Source organism: Stegostoma tigrinum, chromosome 28 (genome assembly GCF_030684315.1).
Source record: "Stegostoma tigrinum isolate sSteTig4 chromosome 28, sSteTig4.hap1, whole genome shotgun sequence".
NCBI lineage: Eukaryota > Metazoa > Chordata > Chondrichthyes > Orectolobiformes > Stegostomatidae > Stegostoma > Stegostoma tigrinum.
Genome location: NC_081381.1, coordinates 49,365,485 through 49,386,616, shown reverse-complemented (window position 1 = coordinate 49,386,616; position 21,132 = coordinate 49,365,485). Strand labels below are relative to the sequence as shown.

At 43.8% G+C, this 21,132-nt stretch overlaps 1 protein-coding gene across 2 annotated transcripts in view; it reads right to left on the bottom strand.

The window, feature by feature from the left end:
- Positions 1-21,132, bottom strand: part of LOC125466639 (ephrin type-B receptor 2) — a 761,045-nt gene that overhangs the window by 47,644 nt on the left and 692,269 nt on the right. For both annotated transcript variants that reach the window (XM_048561431.2, XM_048561432.2), the window contains 2 exons: positions 14,796-14,918; positions 1,817-2,064 (listed from right to left, as the gene is read on the bottom strand). In XM_048561431.2, the coding sequence (XP_048417388.1) occupies positions 1,817-2,064; positions 14,796-14,918 (371 nt within the window). The remainder of the gene's footprint in view (positions 1-1,816; positions 2,065-14,795; positions 14,919-21,132) is intronic.

The window sequence follows — 21,132 nt, the reverse complement described above, 5'->3', positions numbered from 1 at the left end:
CATCATGGTCAGCATATATTGGGCCAGAGGTGTTCTGCATTGCTTCTGTTTTATACAGCTCTATGTTCTAAACTCTAGCAAGAAGAGGCCTAAACTGTTCAATCTCTCATTGTAAGACAATCTCTGGAATTAACATCCTGTGGACTGCCTCCAATACAACTATATTTGTAATGATAAACCCATTTGCATTATGATGTGGCACTATCAATTATCATCCAGGTTGTCAGATTACCTGGTCATTGACGACAATATTGTCAGTTCTGAGGAAGGGTCACCGGACCCAAAATATTAACTGTATTTTTCCTTCACAGATGCTGCCAGACCAGCTGAGCTTTTCCAGAAAATTTGTTTTACAGTATCCGCAGTTCTTTCAGTTTTTACCTGGGCAATGAGCCGAGGACTCTGCTGGGCAGGCAGGTAATACCCACTCTTCTGCAGCTTCCTCTACTAGCCCTGTCTGCAATAATCAACACTTGCTACCATCTGGAGTTGAGGATTAAAGTGCAAGCCCAGGACTGGGGGAGTGGAGAATCAAGAAGCACAGACCTACGGTTTAAGGTAATAACAAAGGGCAGGAGATGAGGCTGGGATGAGAGGCATGTCCAGCAGTAAAGATGAAGGTGGAATTGGAGGAAAGGCTAGGTTTGGAGTTCAGATTGTGAGGTTATAACACTGAATGGTAATGAGGCTTCAGTGAAAGGCTGGACCTAGTGACGACGAGGCCAGGAAGAAACAATGGCCAATGGAGGAGGTGGAACTGGATGGAAACAAGGCCATGGAGCAGGAGACATTGTAGGGAAGCAATGTGAGAAAAGACTACTGGGATTGGAGGTAAAGAGGGATTAGGGTAGAAGTGCTGTGGGCAGGGTCATATGCACATTTCGGAGACATCATGCCAACAAGGCATGAAGAACAATCTTTAGTTTTTGTTTTGAAAACTTTATATTTTTAAATGAAGACTTGCTGGGCCTGAGATGGATATTGATGATGGAGTGTGCTTTCCAGATAATTTCTGCGGACAAAAGATAACTCATTATCTTCCTGGAAAGTCATCTCTGCTACGGACACAAGACAAAAACCATAAAAATCACTAAATTCACCTCTTTCTCATGTCCATGGTGGTTACTTAAAAACATTTAGATAAAATATGACAAGAAGTGGTTCAAACATTTTTGGTGGACACTGAAGATTCATGGCAATCCAATAGTTTTTTAAAAAAATTACAAAGAAGTGCAAGTGTAGTAATATAGACACTAAAGCGCACACAACCCAAAACCTAAAAGGTGTGTACAAGAGAAGGAATTTGTTCAATGATACAGGAATCAGGTCAGCATGTCAGGAATGGTTTATAACCGATTAGAATTAGTGAAAATAAAGAAAAATAAGGGAAGGAAAGCAATGTTAAAAGTATCTCACAGCAGAGCAACTGTTCATATAACTGGTTGGTTAAGAAATTTCACTTAATACAAGCATATGTAAATTAATAAGATAGACTAAGCGTCAAGTATATTATCAAAAATATGATCATCCCGATAATTATAGGACAATCTTAATGATTTGGGATAAGGAATAATGTTGAAATTCCTTTTCATAACTCCAAATAATGTCAAATAACCTTTGTTTAAAATCAAAACCATTTGACATTTATGAAACACAAATATGGACGGCAAATTAAGATAATGTTCCGTACGTAGCCTATTCTGTTCTCTTCCACATACCGCAAGACCTGACAGAGATCCCAACTATTATCAAGTTTTATTCAACAAATGTGAAGTTGGCATGATTTCCTGAAATAAAATAACTTTAAATATGTTACCCGGAGAAAGGAGTCCAATGATCCATTCTCCATGAACTCTGTGATGATCATCACTGGGCTGCTTTTGGTGACAACTCCTTCCAAATGGATGACATTGGGATGATCAAACTGACCCATGATGCTTGCTTCACTCAGGAAGTCCCGTCTCTGTTTCTCTGTATAACCAGATTTTAAGGTCTTGATGGCCACAAAAATTTCCCTTTTTCCGGGTAACTTGAGAAGCCCACTGCAAACCTCTCCAAATTCTCCTGACAAGAAAATCAAAATGATTAACTTCACAAATTCTCACTGATTGGGTCTGCTTCCTTGCAAAAATGTAACAATGAAAATTTCCAAGCACCAAGAGTTAAAAATAATGAATCTCACTAGATTCATCGACAGCTAATTTTCACATCAATATTCAGAGTGGCTGCATTAAAAAATGTTTTGTATCAGTAATATAACTAACTGACCATTCATTTTCTATCTGGGTAGTGTAGTTATGAAATATGACAAGGTGTTGCACAACATTTATAGGACACAACAGTTTAGTGTTTATGCTCCACATAAGTTTATAGACTGCTCCAGTTGATATAAATCTATCACCAGCTTCATTTATTACTATTTCTGTAGATTTCCCTTCACAATATTCATATTATTTACTTCAACTATTTCATTAAATAATACATTTCACAGTCTAACCATTCTCTGTGTCAAGATATTCTCTTGAATTTTCACTGTGTTCACTGGAATTATCACACATATACTAAATCACTCTCACTTGGAAATGGAAACAACTTAGAATCATAGAATCCCTACAGTGTGGAAGCAGATCATTTGACCCATTGAGTCCACACTGACCATCACAAAGCAGCCCATCCAAACCAACTCCCTCCTCCCTCCAAAACCTTATTCCGGAAACCCTGCCAATCTTATGGCTAATCCACGTAATCTAAACATCGCTGGACACTGTGGACAATTAAGCATAACCAATCCACCTAACCTGTATATTTTGGTCTGTGGAAGGAAACCAGAGCACCTAGAGGAAACACATGTAGACACAGGGAGAGTGTGCAAGCTTCACACAGACAGTTGCCCGAGAGTGGAATCAAACTCAGGTGCCCAGCGCTTTGAGGCAGCAGTGCTAACCATTGAGCTACTATGTCGCCCCTTACTCGTCATCTAAATTATTACAGTTTCTTGAACAGAGCATCATGGAGTAATACAGCAGACTAGCAGGTACATGGAGTGTGCAGGTTTGTAGTTATCTTATTAAAGAACTACAGAAACTTTGTGAGCATATCATTACATATACTTGGCAAGTAGGATTAAATAGAATCAAAGAAACAAAGAAACCTACAACACGGGAACAGACCCTTCGGCCCTCCAAGCCTGCGCCGATCAAGATCCTCTGTCTAACCTGTCATCTATTTTCTAACGGTCTGTGTCCATTTGCTCCCTGCCCATCCATGTACCTGTCCAAATACATCTTAAAAGACGCTAATGTGTCTGCGTCTACCACCTCCGCTGGCAACGCGTTCCAGGTGCCCACCACCCTCTGTGTAAAGAATTTTCCACGCATATCTCCCTTAAACTTTCCTCCTCTCACATTGAACTCATGACCCCTAGTAATTCAGTCCCCGACTCTGGAAAAAAAGCTTTTTGCTATCCACCCTGTCTATACCCCTCATGCTTTTGTAGACCTCAATCAGGTCGCCCCTCAATCTCCGTCTTTTTAATGAAAATAATCCTAATCTATTCAACCTCTCTTCATAGCTAGCACCCTCCATACTAGGCAATATCCTGGTGAACCTCCTCTGCACCCTCTCCAAAGCATCCACATCCTTTTGGTAATGTGGCGACCAGAACTGTACACAGTACTCCAAATGTGGCCGAACCAAAGTCCTATACAACTGCAACATGTCCTGCCAACTCTTGTACTCAATACCCCCCCCCCCCCCGCCATGAAGGAAAGCATGCCATATGCCTTCTTGACCACCCTATTGACCTGTGTTGTCACCTTCAGGGAACAATGGACCTAAACACCCAGATCTCTCTGTTCATCAATTTTCCCTAGGACATTTCCATTTACTGTATAGTTCGCCCTTGAATTTGATCTTCCAAAATGCATCACCTCGCATTTGCCTGGATTGAACTCCATCTGCCATTTATCTGCCCAACTCTCCAGTCTATCTATATTCTGCTGTAATTTCTGACAGTCCCCTTCACTATCAGCTACTCCACCAATCTTAGTGTCATCAGCAAACTTGCTGATCAGACCACCTACACCTTCCTCCAGATTATTTACATATATCACAAACAACAGTGGTCCCAGCACAGATCCCTGTGGAACACCACTGGTTACAGGTCTCCAATTTGAGAAACTCCCTTCTACTACTACCCTCTGTCTCCTGTTGCCCAGCCAGTTTTTTATCCATCTAGCTAGCACACCCTGGACCCCATGTGACTTCACTTTCTCCATCAGCCTGCCATGGGGAACCTTATCAAACGCCTTACTGAAGTCCATGTATATGACATCTACAGCCCTTCCCTCATCAATCAACTTTGTCATGTCCTCAAAGAATTCTATTAAGTTGGTAAGACATGACCTACCCTATACAAAACCATGTTGCCTATCACTGATAAGCTCAAATGGGAATAGATCCTATCCCTCAGTATCTTCTCCAGTAGCTTCCCCACCACTGACATCAGGCTCTTCGGTCGATAAGTACCTGGATTATCCTTGCTGCCCTTTTTAAACAAGGGGACAACATTAGCAAGTCTCCAGTCCTCTGGGACCTCACCAGTGTCTAAACACACTGCAAAGATATCTGTTAGGGCCCCGGTGTTTCCTCTCTCACTTCCCTCACAACCCGATAGATCCCATCCGGACCTGGGGACTTGTCCACCTTAATGTCTTTTAGGATACCTAACACTTCCTCCTTCCTTATGTCAACTTGACCTAGACTAAACAAACATCAATCCCTAACCTCAACATCCGTCATGTCCCTCTCCTTGGTAAATGCCGATGCAAGGTACTCATTAAGAATGTCACCCATTTTCTCTGATTCGATGCATAACTTTGCTTCTTTGTCCTTAAGTGGGCCAATCCTTTCTCGAATTACCCTGTTGCTCTTTATATATGATACAAGACTTTGGGATTTTCCTTAACCATGTTTGCTAAGGATATCTCATGTCGCCTTTTAGCCCTCTTAATTCCTTGTTTCAGATTCGCCCTACATTCCCGATATTCTTCCAAAGCTTCACCTGACTTCAGTCACCTAAACCTTATGTATGCTTTCTTTTCCCTCTTAGCTAGTCTCACAGTTTTACCTGTCATCTATGGTTCCCTAATCATGCCATTTCTATCCCCCATTTTCACAGGAACATGTCTCTCCTGCAGGCTAATCAACCTCTCCTTAAAAGCCTCCCACATATCAAATGTGGATTTACCTTCAAACAGTTTCTCCCAATCTACATTCCTCAGATCCTGCCGTGTCTTGGTATATAGTCGGCCTTCCCCCAGTTTAGTACTCTTCCTTTAGGACCACTCCTATCCTTGTCCATGAGTATTGTAAAACTGACGGAATTGTGGTCGCTATTTCCAAAGTAGTCCCCTACTGTAATATCAACCACCTGGCCGGGTTCATTCCCCAGCACCAGGTCCAGTATGGCCTTTTCCCGAGTTGGACTACATACATACTGCTCTAGAAAACCCTCCTGGACACACTTTACAAATTCTGCTCCGTCTTGACCCCTAACACTGAGTGAATCCCAGTCAATGTTGGGAAAATTAAAATCTCCCATCACCACTACCCTGTTTCTCCTACACCTTTCCATTATCTGTTTACATATTTGTACCTCTATCTCACGCTCGCTGTTGGGAGGCCTGTAGTACAGCCCCAGCATTGTTACTGCATCTTTCCTATTTCTGAGTTCTACCCATATTGCCTCACTGCTTGAGTCCTCCATGGGGCCCTCCTTCAGTGAGGCTGTGATATCGTCTTTGACCATTACTGCAACTCCTCCATCCCTTGTACCTCCCTCTCTATCCCGCCTGAAGCATCAATATCCTGGGACAACTAGTTGCCAGTCATGCCCTTCCCTCAACCAAGTCTCAGTAATAGCAATAACGCCATACCTCCAGGTACCGATCCAAGGCCTAAGCTCATCTGCCTTGTCTACTACACTTCTCGCATTAAAACAAATGCACCTCAGACCACCTGTCCCTTTGTGTTCATCATCTGCTCCCTGACTACTGTTCCCTTTGGTCACACTGACTCCATTATCTAGTTCCCTACAGACTTTCGTTTCTACCTCTTTTCTGTCTAATATTTGGTTCCCATCCCCCTGCCACATTAGTTTAAACCCTCCCCCACAGCATTAGCAAAAGCACCCCCAGGGACATTGGTTCCAGTCCGGTACAGGTGTAGACCGTCCAATTTGTAATAGTCCCACCTTCCCCAGAACCCGTTCCAATGTCCCAAAAATCTGAAGGCATTTTAAATGTGCACTAGGAACAAAGGGGAAGCTAGGGAAAGTACAGATCCACGCAAGAACAAAAGAAGAAATTTATGCATGGAGCCAGGGGAAATGAATGAGGTCCTGGAATGAGTAGTCTAAATCGGTATTCATCAAGGAGAAAGACATGGAAAATGGTAAGATTAGGGTATGTCAATATTAAGAAGGTGGTAGAGAGTTGGATGTCCTGAAAAACATTACAGTAGACAGGTTCCTAGGGTCTGGTGGGATCGATACCATGATATTGATTGTGCAAGTGAGGAGATTGATGGGGCATTTAGAGCTCCTTGTATCATCTTTAGTTACAAGTGAGGTCCTAGGAGACTGAAGAACAGTCAATGTTTATCTCTTCTTTAAGAAGGAATAACCTTGTATAACAAAGTGTGTGGAGCTGGATGAACACAGCAGGCCAAGTAGCATCTTAGGAGCACAAAAGCTGATGTTTCGCGCCAAGACCCTTCATCAGAAAAGGGAGATGGGGAGAGGATTCTGAAATAAATAGGGAGAGAGGGGGAGGCGGAATGAAGATGGATAGAGGAGAAGGTAGGTGCAGAGGAGAGTATGGGTGGGGAGGTAGGGAGGGGATAGGTCAGTCCAGAGAGGACGGACAGGTCAAGGGGGCAGGGTGCGGTTAGTAGGTAGGGCATGGAGGTGCGGCTTGAGGTGGGAGGAGGGCATAGGTGAGAGAAAGAACAGGTTAGGGAGGCGGGGATGGGCTGGTCTGGTTTTGGGATGCAGTGGTGGGATGGGAGATTTTGAAGCTGGTGAAATGCACATTGATACCATTGGGCTGCAGGGTTCCCAAGTGGAATATGAGTTGCTGTTCCTGCAACCCATCATTGTGGCACTGCAGGAGGCCCAGGGTGGACATGTCTAAGGAATGGGAGGGGGAGTTGAAATGGTTCACGACTGGGAGGTGCAGTTGTTTACTGCGAACCCTGCAGCCTAATGGTAGACTGTATGGGCCCAAGCTATGCCTGCCTCTTTGTAGGTTAAGTGGAACAGTCCCTTTTCCGCACCTACACTGGCCCAAAACCCCACCTCTTCTTCCATTACATTGATGACTGTATCGGTGCTGCCTCATGTTCCCAAGGGGAGCTCGAAAAGTTCATCTCCTTCACCAACACCTTCCACCCCAACCTCAAGTTCGCCTGGACCATCTCCAACACATCCCTTACCTTCCTGGACCTCTCTGTCTCCATCTCAGGCAACCACCTAGAAACCGATGTCCATTTCAATCCCACCGACTCCCACAGCTACTTGGAATACACCTCCTCCCACGCACCTTTCTGCAAAAATTCCATCCCCTTTTCCCAATTTCTTTGCCTTCGCTGCATCTGCTCCCAGAATGAGGCATTTCACTCCTGCACATCCCAGATGTCCTCGTTCTTCAAGGGCCGCAACTTCCCCCCTGCACTGCTCGAGAACGCTCTCGACCGTGTCTCCTGCATTTCCCGCACCTCATCCCTCACAGCCCGCCCTCGCAACAACCGCCAAAAGAGAATCCCCCTAGTCCTCACATTCCACCCTACCAACCTCTGGACACAACGCATCATCCTCCAACACTTCCGCCATCTACAATCCGACCCCATCACCAAAGACATTTTTCCATTCCCACCCTTGTCTGCCTTCCGGAGAGACCACTCTCTCCGCAACTCCCTTGTCCGCTCCACACTCCCTCCAACCCAACCACACCCGGCACTTTCCCCTGCAACTGCAGAAAGTGCTACACCTGCCCCCATACCTCCTCCCTCACCCCCATCCCAGGCCCCAAGATGACTTTCCATATCAAGCAGATGTTCACCTGCACATCTGCCAATGTGGTATACTGCATCCGCTGTGGGGACCACTTTGCAGAACACCTACACTCGGTTCGCAGTATCAACTGCACCTCCCAGTCACGAACCATTTCAACTCTCCCTCCCATTCCTTAGACGGCATGTCCATCCTGGGCCTCCTGCAGTGCCATAATGATGCCACCCGTAGGTTGCAGGAACAGCAACTCATTTTTCGCTTGGGAACCCTGCAGTCCAATGGTCTCAACGTGGATTTCACCAGCTTCAAAATCTCCCCTCCCCCCACTGCATCCCAAAACCAGCCCAGTTAGTCGCCACCTCCCTAACCTGTTCTTCCTCTCAGCTATCCCCTCCTCCCATCTCAAGCCGCACCTCCATTTCCTACTTACTAACCTCATCTCGCCCTTGACCTGTCCGTCCTGCCCAGACTGACCTATCCCCTCCCTACCACCCCACCCAATCTCTCCTATACACCTATCTTCTCCACAATCCATCTTCAGTCCACCTCCCCCCCTCCTTAATTATTTCAGAATCCTCTCCCCACCCCCCTTTTCTGATGAAGGTTCTAGGCCCGAAACATCAGCTTTTGTGCTGCTAAGATGATGCTTGCCCTGCTGTGTTCATCCAACTCGACACTATGTTATCTTGGATTCTCCAGCATCTGCAGTTCCCATTATCTCTAACCTTGTATAACACCTGGATAATCCAGGAAATTATAGCATGGTGAGCTTTACATGAGTGGTAGAAAAAGTACATGAGAAGGCTGTGAAGGACAGGATTTACTTGCTTTTGGAGATGAATGGGCTTATTAGAGATAGTCAGCATGGCTTTGTATAGGGAGCTCTTATCTCAAAAGATTACTTGGTTTTTTGAGGAAGTGGCAATGCTGATTGATATAGGTATTGTTTTACATGGACTTTACAAAAACATTTGACAAAGTCCTTCCTGGTCGGATGGTCCAGAAAATTAAGTCACATGGGATCCACAGTGACTTGGTAAATTGGACACAAAATTGGCTTGGTCACAGAAAATAGGGGGTAATTGTGGTTGGGTATTGTCTGACTGGAGGACTGACCAGTAGTGTTCCACAAGGACAGGTGTTAGGACCTCTGATGTTTGTGATATAAATAAAAGATTCGGGTGAAACCGTAGGTAATCTGATTTGTAAGTCTGGTGGAGTTGTGTATAGTGAGGAAAGTTGTCAAAGGATACAGCAGGATATCGATCAGTTGGAATGCTCGGAAAATAGCTGTGGTTTAATCCAGGCAAGAGTAAGGTTTCAGGAAATCTAACGCAAGAGAAAAATATAAAATAAATAGTAGGACCCCTAGGAGCATTAATGTACAGACAGATCTTGGCTGCAAGTCCATAGTTCCCTGAAAGCAACATTCAAGTGGATAATTTAGAAGGTGTATGGCATTGTTGCCTTCATTAGTCGGGCATTTAGTATAAAAGTTGGCAAGAGACTGCTGGACATGCATATGGTCACAGAAATTTGAGGGTGCATACATGAGGATCAATGGTCGGCACAACATTGTGGGCTGAAGGGCCTGTTCTGTGCTGTACTGTTCTATGTTCTATGTTCTATGTTACAGCTGTATAAAACGTTAGTCTGGCTTCAGTTGGAGTATTGTGTGCAGTTCTGGTCACCACCTTCTAGGTAGGATGTAAAGGCTTTGGTGAGGATGCAAAGGAGATTTACAGATAGGAAATATGTTCAGATGCACTCTTTATTTGCTGCATCCAACACCTGGAGCTGCAGAGGGGCTCACACTAGAGCATCCATAATGGTGAAAATGTCATGGATAGCACATTTAACAACCTGTCACACCATCAGTAAGGGCTACCAGAAAGTCAAGCAAGCACAGGTATGCAAGGCAGAAGCCCCATGTGGCCATTCCCCTCTGAAACAGGGAGACCACTTAATATACTATTGGGGGTGCTGGAATCTTGGGAAATGCCATAAGCCCTTGAGACTTAGGGGCATAAATTAGGCTTCTTGGCCCACCAGGTCTGCTCTGACATTTATTCAGGGCTGATAAGTTTCTTAACCCCATTCTCTGGTCTTCTCCCTGTAACCTTTGATCCCCTTAGCAGTCAAGAACCTACCTCTAGCTCTGTCTTGAATCTACTCAATGACCTGGCCTCCACAGCCTTCTATGTCAATGAGTTCCACAGACTCATCACCTTCCGGCTGGAGAAGTTCTCCTCATCTCTGTTCTAAAGTCTCTTCCCTCTACTCTAAGGCTGTGCCTTTGGGTCCTAGTTTTTCCTGCTAATGGAAACATCTTCCCAATGTCCACTCTATCCAGACCTTTCAGTGTTCTTTAAGTTTCAATCAGATCCCCACTCATCCTTCTAAACTCCATTGAATATAGACCCAGAATCCTCAAACGCTCTTCATATGTTAAGCCTTTCATTCTTGGGATCATTCTTGTGAACCTCCTCTGGACTCTTCCTGAGGTATTGGGCACAAAATTCCTCACAATATTCTAAATGCCATCTGACCAGACCTTATAAAGCCTCAGAAGTGCATCCCTGCTTTTATATTCTAGTCCTCTCAAGATAAATGTCACCATTGCAATTGCCTTTCTAACTACAAACTCAACATGCAAGTTGACCTTGAGAATTTTGGATGAGGAGTCCCAAGTCCATTTGTACTTCAGGTTTCTGAACTTGCTCCCCACTTGGAAAATAGTCTGTTCCTCTATTCTTTCGACAAATGTGTATGAGGGAGCTCAAAGTGAAGGAACCCTTAGGAGGTAGTGACCATAATATGATAGAATTTTGTCTGTAATTTAAAAAGCGAGAAACTGGAATTAGAGGTAATGGTATTACAGTTGAATAAAGGTAATTATAGAAGCAATGAGGGAGGAGCTGGCCAGAATTGACTGGGAGAGGAGCCTTTCAGGAAACACAGTGAAGCAGGAATGGCAGGAGTTTCTGGGAGTAATTCAGGAGACAACAAAAATTCATCCCTAAGAAAAAGAAACATACTAAAGAAGGACGAGGTAACCACAGTTTTCCCTACATTAATTCCATCTGCTACTTCTTTCCCCACTTTTCTAACCTGTCTAAATCCTTCTATTGCCTCCCCGTTTCCTCAATACTACGTATCCTTCCACCTATCTTTGTATCATCTGCAAACTCAGCCAGAATGTCTTCATTTAGATTGTTAATGTATAAAGTGAAAAATTGTGGTCCCAACACTGACCCTTGTGAGACTCCAGCCAGTGGGCTGCCATCCTGAGAAAGACCCTTTTAACCCCACTCTCTGCTTTCTGCCACAGACCCAATCTTCTATCCATGCTAGTACCTTGCCTCTAACACCATGGGCTCTTATTTTACTCAGCAGCCTCCCATGTGGCACCTTGTCAAAACCTTGTGGAAATCCAAGTGGATACTGGCCATTGGCTCTCCTTTGTCTAACCTGTTCATTAGCCCTTCAAAGAATTCTATCAGATTTGTCAGGCATGACCTCCCCTTGATGAAACCATGCTGATGTTGCCCTATTTTACCATGCAATTCTGAGTATTCAGAAATCTCATCCTTCGTAATGGACTCCAAAATCTTATTAATGACCTAGGTCAGGCTAATCGGCCTATAATCTCCCATCTTTAGCCTCACTCTCTTCTGAAACAGGGATGTTATATTAGTGATTCTCCAGTCCTCTTGGACCTTCCCTGACTCCAGTGATTCCTGAAAGATCACCTCTAATGCCTACATTATCTCTTTTGTTTTCTTTATTCTTTAATGGGAATAGGGCATTGCTGGCTAGGCAGCATTTATTACCCATCCCTAATTGCCCAGAGGGCAGTTCAAAATCAACCACATTGTTTTGGGTCTACAGTCACATGTGGGCCAGACCAAGGAAAGATGACAGTTTCCTTCCCTAAAGGACATTAGTGAACCAGATGGGTTTTTCTGACAATCATCAATGAATTCATGGTCATCACAGATAGTTTTGTTGAATTCAACTTCCACCAAATGCCGTGATGGTATTCTAACCCAGGTCCTCAGAACAATACCTGGGTCTCTGGATTAACAGTCTAGTGATAATACCACAAGGCCATCATCTCCCCTGTGGCCATCCACTCCCCTTCAACCATGTCCTTTAGAACTCTAGGGTGTAGTCCATCTGGTCCAGGTTATTTATCCACCTTGAGACCTTTCAGTTTTTCTAGCACCTTTGCTTTAGTAATAGCCACCATACTCATTTCTGCCCCCTTGACATTCTTGAATTTTTGGGATCAGGAATTTTTTTTGATAGAATTCTTTGAAGAGCTAATGAACAGGTTAGACAAAGTACAGCCAATGGACATTATCCACTTGGATTTTCAAAAGGTTTTGACAAGGTGCCACACGGGAGGCTGCTGAGTAAAATAAGGACTCATGGTGTTAGAGGCAACATACTAGCATGGATAGAAGATTGGCTCTATGGCAGAAAGCAAAAAGTGGGGTTAAAAGGGTCTTTTGCTCATGTCTTCTACCGTGAAGATGAACACAAGTACTTGTTCAGTTCCTCTGCCATTTCTTTGTTCCTCATTATTACTTCTCCAGCATCATTTTCCAGCAGCTCAATGTCCTCTTTTGCCTCTCTTTCACCCTTTATATGTTTATAAACAAACTCTTGCAATATTCTTTGATGTTATTAGCTAGCTTATCCTTATATTTAAGTTTTCTCCCTTCTTATTTCTATTTTAGTTGCCCTCTGTTGCTCTTTGTAGGCTTCCCAATCCACTGGCTTCCCACTGACGTTCGCCGCATTATTGGCTTTCTCTTTTCCTTTTATGCTGTTCCTGATTTAACTTGTCAGCTCCAGTTGCCTTGTCATTCCTTTAACATGCTTCTTTTGCCTGGGGATGAATTTTTGTTATGTCTCCTGAATTACTCCCAAAAACACCTGCCATTGCTATTTCATTGTCTTTCCTGCAAGGGTCCTCTCCCAGTCAATTCTAGCCAGCTCCTCTCTCATGCTTCTGTAGTTACCTTTATTCAACCGTTATACCATTACTCCTAATTCCAGCTTCTCTCTTTTAAATTGCAGGCTAAATTCTCTCATATTATGGTCACTACCTCCTAAGGCTTCCTTCACCTTAAGCTCCCTTTTTAAGTCTGCCTCATTATACACATCACTAAATGCAGATTTGCCTGTTTCTTGGTGAACTCCACCACAAGCTGTACCAAAACGTCATCTCATAGACATTCCACAAATCCCTTTTCTTGTGATCCATGACCAACCTGATTTTCCCAGTCCATCTGCATATTGAAATCCCCCACGATCACTGTAACCTTGCCTTTCCAACATGCCTTTTCGACCTCCTGTATATCTTGTGCCCCACATCCTGACGACTATTTGGAGGCTTGTACATAACTTCCATTTTGTTCTTTTTTTTTACCTTTGCAGTTTCTCAACTCTACCCACACAGATCCAACATCATCTGACCCTATGTTGTATCTTGCTATCGATATAATCCCATTTCTTATTTATCAGGCAACCACACCCCCTCCATCCATGTGCCTGTGTTTTCATTAGGATGTATAGAACCCTTTTCCTAGTTATAATCAGTTCTGAAGAACAGTCACTGGACCTGACTAACTCTGCCTTCTTTGCACATACGCTGCTTGACCTGCTGAGTTTTTCCAGCAATTTATGATTTTGTATCTGACCTGCACGTCTATATCCTCTTGTTGTCTATGAATATTCTCTTCACTATTTACCACCCCACCAATTTTTGTATTGTTTGTGAACGTACTGATCAATGCTGCGACATTCAAGTCTAAATCATGTTTATAAGTCACAACCAGCAAGGGACCCAACACTGACCCCTGTGGGACTTGAGTGGATACAGTCAAGCTGTTGGAAAAACAGCCCTCAACCATCACCTTCTGCTTCCTGTCACTCAACCATCTTGCCAAATTTCCATGGATCCCACAGGCTCTTAATTTTGCCATGAGTTCCCAATGGGATCTTATCAAAATCCTTGCTGAAATCCAAGTAGAAAAGAAAAAAAAGCATTGCCTTCATTTACATACCTGGTCACATCTCCAAAAAATTCAATCCTGTTGGTCAGGCATGACCTACCATGGATGAAGTCAGCCTGTAGCTTCCTGGTTTATCTCTTACTCCTTTCTTGAATAATGGTACCACATAAACTGTCCTTCAGTTCTACACTGAGTACATAGGGCTATTGGAATAACTTGATGACCTTCATACCAACATGCCTGTTGTGGATTTGGTGGGTGCTTTTACAGGTAGATGTCTCCACCGCCCACATCCCTCATTTGTCCAGGATGAGGGCTAGCTTACCAGCACCACAGCCTAGATTCCTCCCTGTCACTGAGTCCTAGTGTGGGGCTAAAACTTGGGATTGTCTGGATCAGAGTGTTGCTGCCTGGCTCACAAACCTCAATGTACTATTCCTCATTGTGCACTTGTTTAAAAGCCAATAAATCTCTAATATTTGGCAGTTCTGATAAAAAGCCACAAACCTGAAACCTTAACTTGCTCTTTTCTCTCCAGATACTGGCTGATTGCCTTCAATATAGTTTGTTTCACTTACTATTAACACTGGTTTGTGTCCACGAGCTAGAATGGTAGACTAGAGTAACCTGGCTAAATAGAGAAAATCATACCATTATTTTGTTTCAGAAACACAAATTAACTGCATGAACAGATATACCTGCACCAATGACCTGTTCGATCTTCACAGTGGATATGTCAATCTCTTTGGCAAATTCCCTTACAGCCTCATTAGGATCTTCATAAGTGAATGGATCAATATAGATCTTCATACCAGGTGTCACTGCAAAGAGAATATTGACCTATATTATTCTAAAGTGAATAAAAGGGTTTTACATGTGCAAGGAACTCTGTGATGTTTAAAAATTTGCTGTACATTCAAATCACAACAATCAAATAAAGAAATCTATAGAAAAATATTAATTCCAAATGTAATGAGGTCACATTTCTAAGTTAGGAAAGTGACAAGACCTGAGGAAATATTATAGTGATTTTAAAATTTGCATGGCAATTCAAGTACAGATTTAGAATAGTTGGAAAAACACAATGTCAAGTGGTATAAGTAGATCACTCAGCAATAAAAAAAAGCAAGTTGCAATGAAGCAAGCGATGGTCACTGTGTTTTGCAAAAAGCTAGGGCATTGTGCTTTGGGAAAGAAACCTGTAGTTTGTTTTTGTGCTATGTCTTCTTTAAGATCAGGGCGAACTGGGGAATGCTGTGAAACACTGTTAACTGGTTTCCCTGATTATATCCAAGAAATGACCATGCGATCCCTGAGGAGCAAAAGGTATATAAAAACAGGAAATTGCAGTGTGGTTGGATCAGTGTTTTTTTTTCTGTTTTACAGTTCAGAATGCACAGAATGTGATAAAAAGCAAACAAGATTCTCTTTGTGGAAGAATCATAGCGTCCATACAGTGTGGAAACAGGCTCTTCAGCCCAAAAAGTCCACACCAAACTTTGGAGAACCCACCCAGACCCATCCCCCTATAACACACCTAATCGACACATCCCTGAACACTAGGGGAAATTTAGCATGGTCAGTCCACCTAACCTGCACATCTTTGGTCTGTGGGAGGAAACTGGAGCACCTGGAGGAAACTCACGCAGACATGTGACGAATGTGCAAACTCCACACAGACAGTTACCTGAGGCTGGAATCGAACCCCGTGCTTACCGCTGAGCCACCATGCTACCCCAACCCCAAGAGTTGGATACTTGGCAGATTTGAAGTGATCCTTGTGGTGAAGTAAGAAACAGGAGCAGCTTGCCCTGCCACTCAATAAATAATGACCAATCTGCCCGAGACCTCAACTTCTCTTTCATGCCAGCTCATCATATCCCTCAACTCCCTAACATTTCAAGAATTTATCTTCTTCATTCTTAAAAATGTTCAGTGATCGAGCCTCCACAACTCATTCTATGGAGAATTCCAGACATTCACTACCTTCTTGGAGAGGACAACAAAGTCTCTACTTCCTCAAGAGACGAAGGCAATTTGGTATGAGCATGAGGACCCTTACCAATTTTTACAGATAGACCATAGAAAGCATTCTGTCTGAATATATCACAGTACGGTATGGCAACTGCTCTTCCCAAGACTCCAAGAAATTATAGACAGTCGTGAACACAGCCCAGTCCATCACTCAAACCAGCCTTCCATCCATTGACTCCATCTACACTTCCTGCTGCCTCGGGAAAGCACAAACATAATCACATACCCCTCCCATCCCAGTTACAGTCTCTTCCACTCTCTTTCATCAGGCAGTAGATGTAGAAGTTTCAATATATAGAACAAAGAACATAGAACATAGAAAAGTACAGCACAGTACAGGCCCTTCGGCCCACGATGTTGTGCCGAATTCCCCTCAATTCACTGCTGTCCATGTGCCATGTCCAGTAATCGCTTAAATGTCACTAATGACTCTGCTTTCATGACTACCACTGGCAAACTATTCCATGCGCTCACAACTTTCTGGGTGAAGAACCTCCCTCTGACGTCTCCTCTATACCTTCCTCCTAACACCTTAAAACTATCACCCCTCATGGCAGTCAATTCTGCCCTGGGGAAAAGTCTCTGGCTATCGACTCTATCCATGCCTCTCATTACCTTGTACACTTCGATCAGGTCACCTCTCTTCCTCCTTCTCTCCAGAGAGAAAAGTCCAAGCTCAGTCAACCTCTCCTCATAAGGCAAGCCCTCCAGTCCAGGCAGCATCCTGGTAAACCTCCTTTGCACCCTCTCCAAAGCCTCCACATCTTTCCTATAATAGGGCGACCAGAACAGGACACAATATTCCAAGTGTGGTCTCACCAGGGTTTTGTAGAGCTGCAGCATAACCTCATAGCTCTTAAACTCGATCCCCCTGTTAATGAAAGCCAAAACACCATATGCTTTCTGAACAACCTTATCCACTTGGGTGGCAACTTTGAGGGAGCTATGCACTTGAAGACCAAGATCCCGCTGTTCCTCCACACTGCTGAGAATCCTGCCTTTAATCCTATATTCAGCATTAAAGTTCGACCTTCCAAAATGCATCACCTCGCATTTATCCAGGTTGAACTCCATCTGCCATTTCTCAGCCCAGCTCTGCATTCTGTCAATGTCTCGCTGAAGCCTGCAATAGCCCTCGATACTATCAACGGCACCTCCAACCTTTGTGTCATCAGCAAACATACTAACCAACTCCTCAACCTCCTCATCCAAGTCATTTATAAAAACTACAGAGAGCAGAGGCCCAAGAACAGAGCCCTGCGGGACACCACTCAGCACTGACCTCCAGGCAGAATACTTTACTATCTACAACCACTCTCTGCCTCCTGTCAGCCAACCAATTCTGAATCCAGACAGCCAAATCACCCTGTATCCCATACCTTGTGACTTTATGAATGAGCCTGCTGTGGGGAACCTTATCAAATGCCTTGCTGAAGTCCATGTACACCACATCCACTGCTCGACCCTTGTCAACCTATCTCGTGATCTCCTCAAAGAACTCAATAAGATTTGTGAGGCATGACCTGCCCCTCACAATGCCATGCTGACTCCCATTAATCACGCTATGCTTTTCCAAATACTCATAAATCCTAACCCTCAGAATTCTTCCCAAAACCTTGCTGACCACAGACGTAAGACTGACTGGTCTGTAATTTCTAGAGATTTCCCTATTCCCTTTCTTGAAAAGAGGAACAACATTTGCCTCCCTCCAATCTTCCGGTATGACTCCCATCGAGAGTGAGGAAGCAAAGATCTTCGCCAGCGGCTTAGCAACCTCCTTTCTCACTTCACGGAGCAACCTAGGATAAATCTGGTCTGGCCCTGGGGGCTTATCAATCTTAATGTTTGCCAAAATTTCCAGCACATAAACCTCCTCAATCTCAATCTGTTCAAGCCTGTTTTCCTGCTCCTCAAAGTTCTCATTCACAACAAGGTCCCTTTCCTTAGTGAAAATTGAGGCAAAAAACTCATTTAGGGCTTCCCCTATCTGCTCAAACTCCATGCACAAGTTCCCTACGCTATGCCTGATCGGCCCTACCTTCTCGCTGATCATTCTCTTATTCCTCACGTATGAGTAAAATGCCTTCGGGTTCTCGGTTTATATATTTGTAAACGGATTCCAGAACATCTTCACCCCTGCTGTTATCAGATCTTTGAATGGATCTCTCAAGAGTTAATTCTGATCTGAGCCTTACTTCGGTTGTAGGTAAAGTGTTGGAAAGTATTATAAGAGATAGGACTTATAATCATCTAGAAAGGAATAATTTGTTTAGGGATAGTTAACACAGTTTTGTAAAGGGTAGGTCATGCCTCACAAACCTTATTGAGTTCTTTGAGAAGGTGACCAAACAGGTGGATGAGGGTCAAGCAGTTGATGTGGTGTATATGGATTTTAGAAAGGTGTTTGATAAGGTTCCCCACGATTGGCTATTGCAGAAAATACAGAGTCATGGGATTGAGGGTAATTTAGCAGTTTGGATCAGAAATTGGCTAGCTGGAAGACAAAGGGTGGTGGTTGATGGGAAATGTTCATCCTGGAGTTCAGTTACTAGTGGTGTACCGCAAGGATCTGTTTTGGGGCCACTATTGTTTGTCATTTTTATAAATGACCCAGATGAGGGCGTAGAAGGATGGGTGAGTAAATTTGTGGATGACACTGAAGTTGGTAGAGTTGTAGATAGTGTGAAAGAATGTTGCTGTTTACAGAGGGACATTGACAAGCTGCAGAGATGGGCTGCGAGGTGGCAAATGGAGTTTAGATTAGATTAGATTACCTACAGTGTGGAAACAGGCCCTTCGGCCCAACAAGTCCACACCGCCCCTTCAGCATCCCGCCCAGACCTATCCCCTTATAATCCACACAACCCTGAAGACTATGGGCAATTTAGCATGGCCAATCCACCTAGCCTGCACATCTTTGGACTATGGAAGGAAACCAGAGCACCCGGAGTAAACCCACGCAAACACGGGGAGAATGTGCAAACTCCACGCAGACAGTTACCCGAGGCTGGAATCAAACCCAGGTCCCTGGTGCTGTGAGGCTGCAGTGAGCCACTGAGCCACTGTGCCGCCCCTTTAACGTGGAAAGGTGTGAGGTGATTCACTTTGGAAGGAATAACAGGAATACAGAGTACTGGGCTAATGGTAAGATTCTTGGTAGTATCTTAGTAGTGCTTGGCGGGCTGAGGGATCTCTATGTCCATGTGCATAGATCCCTGAAAGTTGTCACCCAGGTTGATAGGGTTGTTAAGTAGGCGTTTGATGTGTTAGGTTTTATTGGTAGAGGGATTGAGTTTCGGAGCCATGAGGTCATGTTGCAGCTGTACAAGACTCTGGTGCGACTGCACTTGGAGTATTGCGTACATACTCCTAGTTCTGGTTGCCGCATTATAGGAAGGATGTGGAAATATTGGAAAGGGTGCAGAGGAGATTTACCAGGATGTTGCCTGGTATGGAAGGAAGGTCTTATGAGGAAAAGCTGAGGGACTTGAGGCTGTTGTATTTCAAGAGAAGAGAGTTAAGAGGTGACTTAATAGAGACATAGAAGATGATCAGAGGATTAGATCGGGTGGACAGTCAGAGCCTTTTTCTTTGGATGATGATGGCTAGCACAAAGGGACATAGGTTTAATTTGAAGGGTGATAGATATAGGACAGATGTCAGAGGTAGGTTTTTTACTCAGAGAGTAGTAAGGACGTGGAATGCCCTGCCTACAACAGTAGTAGACTTGCCAAGCTTAAGGGCATTTAAATGGTCATTGGATAAACATATGGATGGTAATGGAATATTGTAGGTTAGATGGACTTCAGATTGGCTTCACAGATCGGCGCAACATCGAGGGCTGAAGGACCTGTACTGCGCTGTAATATTCTATGTTCCATGCTCACTTTCTCTCTCTCTCACTCTCTCTCTCTCTCTGTGCAGCTCTAACACAGCATTCTGCAATCTATTCTGCTACCCTAATGCACTTTGTATGGTACGATCTGCCTGTATGGCATGCAAAGCAACGCTTTTTACTATATCTCGGTAAATCATCATCATCATTCAATCCCTACAGTGTGGAAACAGGCCCTTCAGCCCAGCAAGTCCACAGCGATCCTTAGAGCATCCCACCTAGATCCATCCCACATAATCCACCTAGTCTATACATCCCTGAATGCTTTGGGAAATTTAGCATGGCCAATCTACCTAGCCTGCACATCTTTGGACTGTGGGGAGAAACTGGAGCACCCAGAAAAAAAAACCCCAACAGACACAGGTAGAATGTGCAAACTCCACACAGACAGTTGCCTGAGGGTGCAATTGAACCCTGGTCCTTGGCCCTGTGAGGCAGCAGTGCTAACCACTGAACCACCATGCGACAACAAGAAATCAATCAACAAAGTCAATCTTTTCATCTCAAGTTTAAATGAGTGAGCCCTTGCTATGTAACTAATACCCCTAGTTCAAGATTTCCCCACTGGTGGAAACATCTTCTCAACATCAATCCTGTCAAACTCGCTCAGAATTGTGTATGTTTCAATAAGATCACCCTGTCATTCTTCCAGACGAATACTGTTCAGCAATTCTTGATAAGTCCACCTCTTTTCCTCAGGAATTAGCCTAATTAATGTCTTTTAAACATTTTTTCCAGCACAGTAGTCTAAGTACAGCCGGAATAACGCCCTGTATGTTTGTAACGAGACTTCCAAATTTTAAAAATTCTACCTACTATTAATAAAGCCCAAAATTCCATGTACCTTCTTAACTACTTGCTCCATTTGCATGCTGACTTTTGTGTCTCCTGTACAAGAACACAAAGATCTCTTTGTACAGCACTGCATTGGATTCTCTCCATTTAAATAGATAATAGTCTACCTTAGATTCTTCCAACCAAATTGCATGACCTCATGTTTTCTTCCATCAATTTGCTAATCTTTTGCCCATTCACACATTCTTTATCCCCTTGAAGGTGCCTTAGATCCTTGTCATAACTTTCCATCTTGATTCTTCTGTATTATC